The sequence below is a fragment of the Mandrillus leucophaeus genome, unplaced genomic scaffold (assembly GCF_000951045.1).
Source record: "Mandrillus leucophaeus isolate KB7577 unplaced genomic scaffold, Mleu.le_1.0 Scaffold7, whole genome shotgun sequence".
Classification (NCBI taxonomy): Eukaryota; Metazoa; Chordata; class Mammalia; order Primates; family Cercopithecidae; genus Mandrillus; species Mandrillus leucophaeus.
In genome coordinates, this window is record NW_012107585.1 from 3,360,344 (window position 1) to 3,361,320 (window position 977).

General features: G+C 40.6%; 1 protein-coding gene across 1 annotated transcript in view; it reads right to left on the reverse strand.

Moving 5' to 3' along the window:
- Positions 1 to 729, reverse strand: part of TAOK3 (TAO kinase 3) — a 110,667-nt gene extending 109,938 nt beyond the window's left edge. The window contains exon 1 of the mRNA XM_011964546.1: positions 512 to 729. Coding sequence (XP_011819936.1) covers positions 512 to 631 — 120 coding nt within the window. The 5' untranslated portion in view covers positions 632 to 729. The remainder of the gene's footprint in view (positions 1 to 511) is intronic.
- Between the last annotated feature and the right edge of the window lie 248 nt (positions 730 to 977).

Sequence of the window (977 nt, forward strand, 5' to 3'; positions counted from 1 at the left end):
GTTTCACTGTGTTAGCCAGGATGGTCTCGATCTCCTGACCTCATGATCTGCCCGCCTCGGTCTTCCAAAGTGCTGGGATTACAGGCATGAGCCACCGCACCTGACCAAAACTCTTAACTTTCTTATACTACTTTAATAGGTGAGTCAGTTCATATAAATACCACTGAATTGAATAAAGCCTAGGATTCTGGAACTGGCTTTTCAGCAATGACTATTTGCTTCTACTGTAGATATCATTTAATTTATAGAAAAATCACTGAAACCAAGCTTATTTTACGAGCAATAGCTATGTGTAGAGAACATGTTGAGTTCAAACTTTATTTTATTTTAGCTTTTTGTAGAGACAAGGTCTTGCTATGTTGCCTAGGCTGGTCTTGAACTCCTGACCTCAAGCGATCCTCCCACCTTGGCCTTGCAAAGTGCTAGGATTACAGGTGTGAGTCACCATGCCAGGCCTAGAGTCCAACCTTTCTTAATCTGATCTATCTAAACAACTCTTTTAAGTACTTACAAAATAAACTGCTCCAAAACTTCCATGTCCAATTTCATGCAAACCAATAAAAAGTTCCTCAGGATCATCTTTGTAGAATAGATCGGCAATCTCTGGGTCCTTCAACACCCCTTTACGCATGATGGCCAGTAGAGCAGGCACTCTGCTTTTTGATATCACAGTTAGCTTTATTTCTCATTGACAATTTTTTTGGGGGGGCGTAAATCTTCAGTACCTGTAGAAAAATAAGATTTGCCATTAAATTATTTCTAACACGTTTTACTTGGTGGCAATACAAATACATGCAAATATTAAAAAACCTCTTGGTCTCACAACTCAATAACAAAAGGACAAAAAAACCCAAATAAAAAACAGACAACGGCCAGGTGCAGTGGCTCATGCCTGTAATCCCAGCACTTTGGAAGGCTGAGGAAGGCAGATCACCTGAGGTCGGGAGTTTGAGACCAGCCTGACCAACATGGAGAAA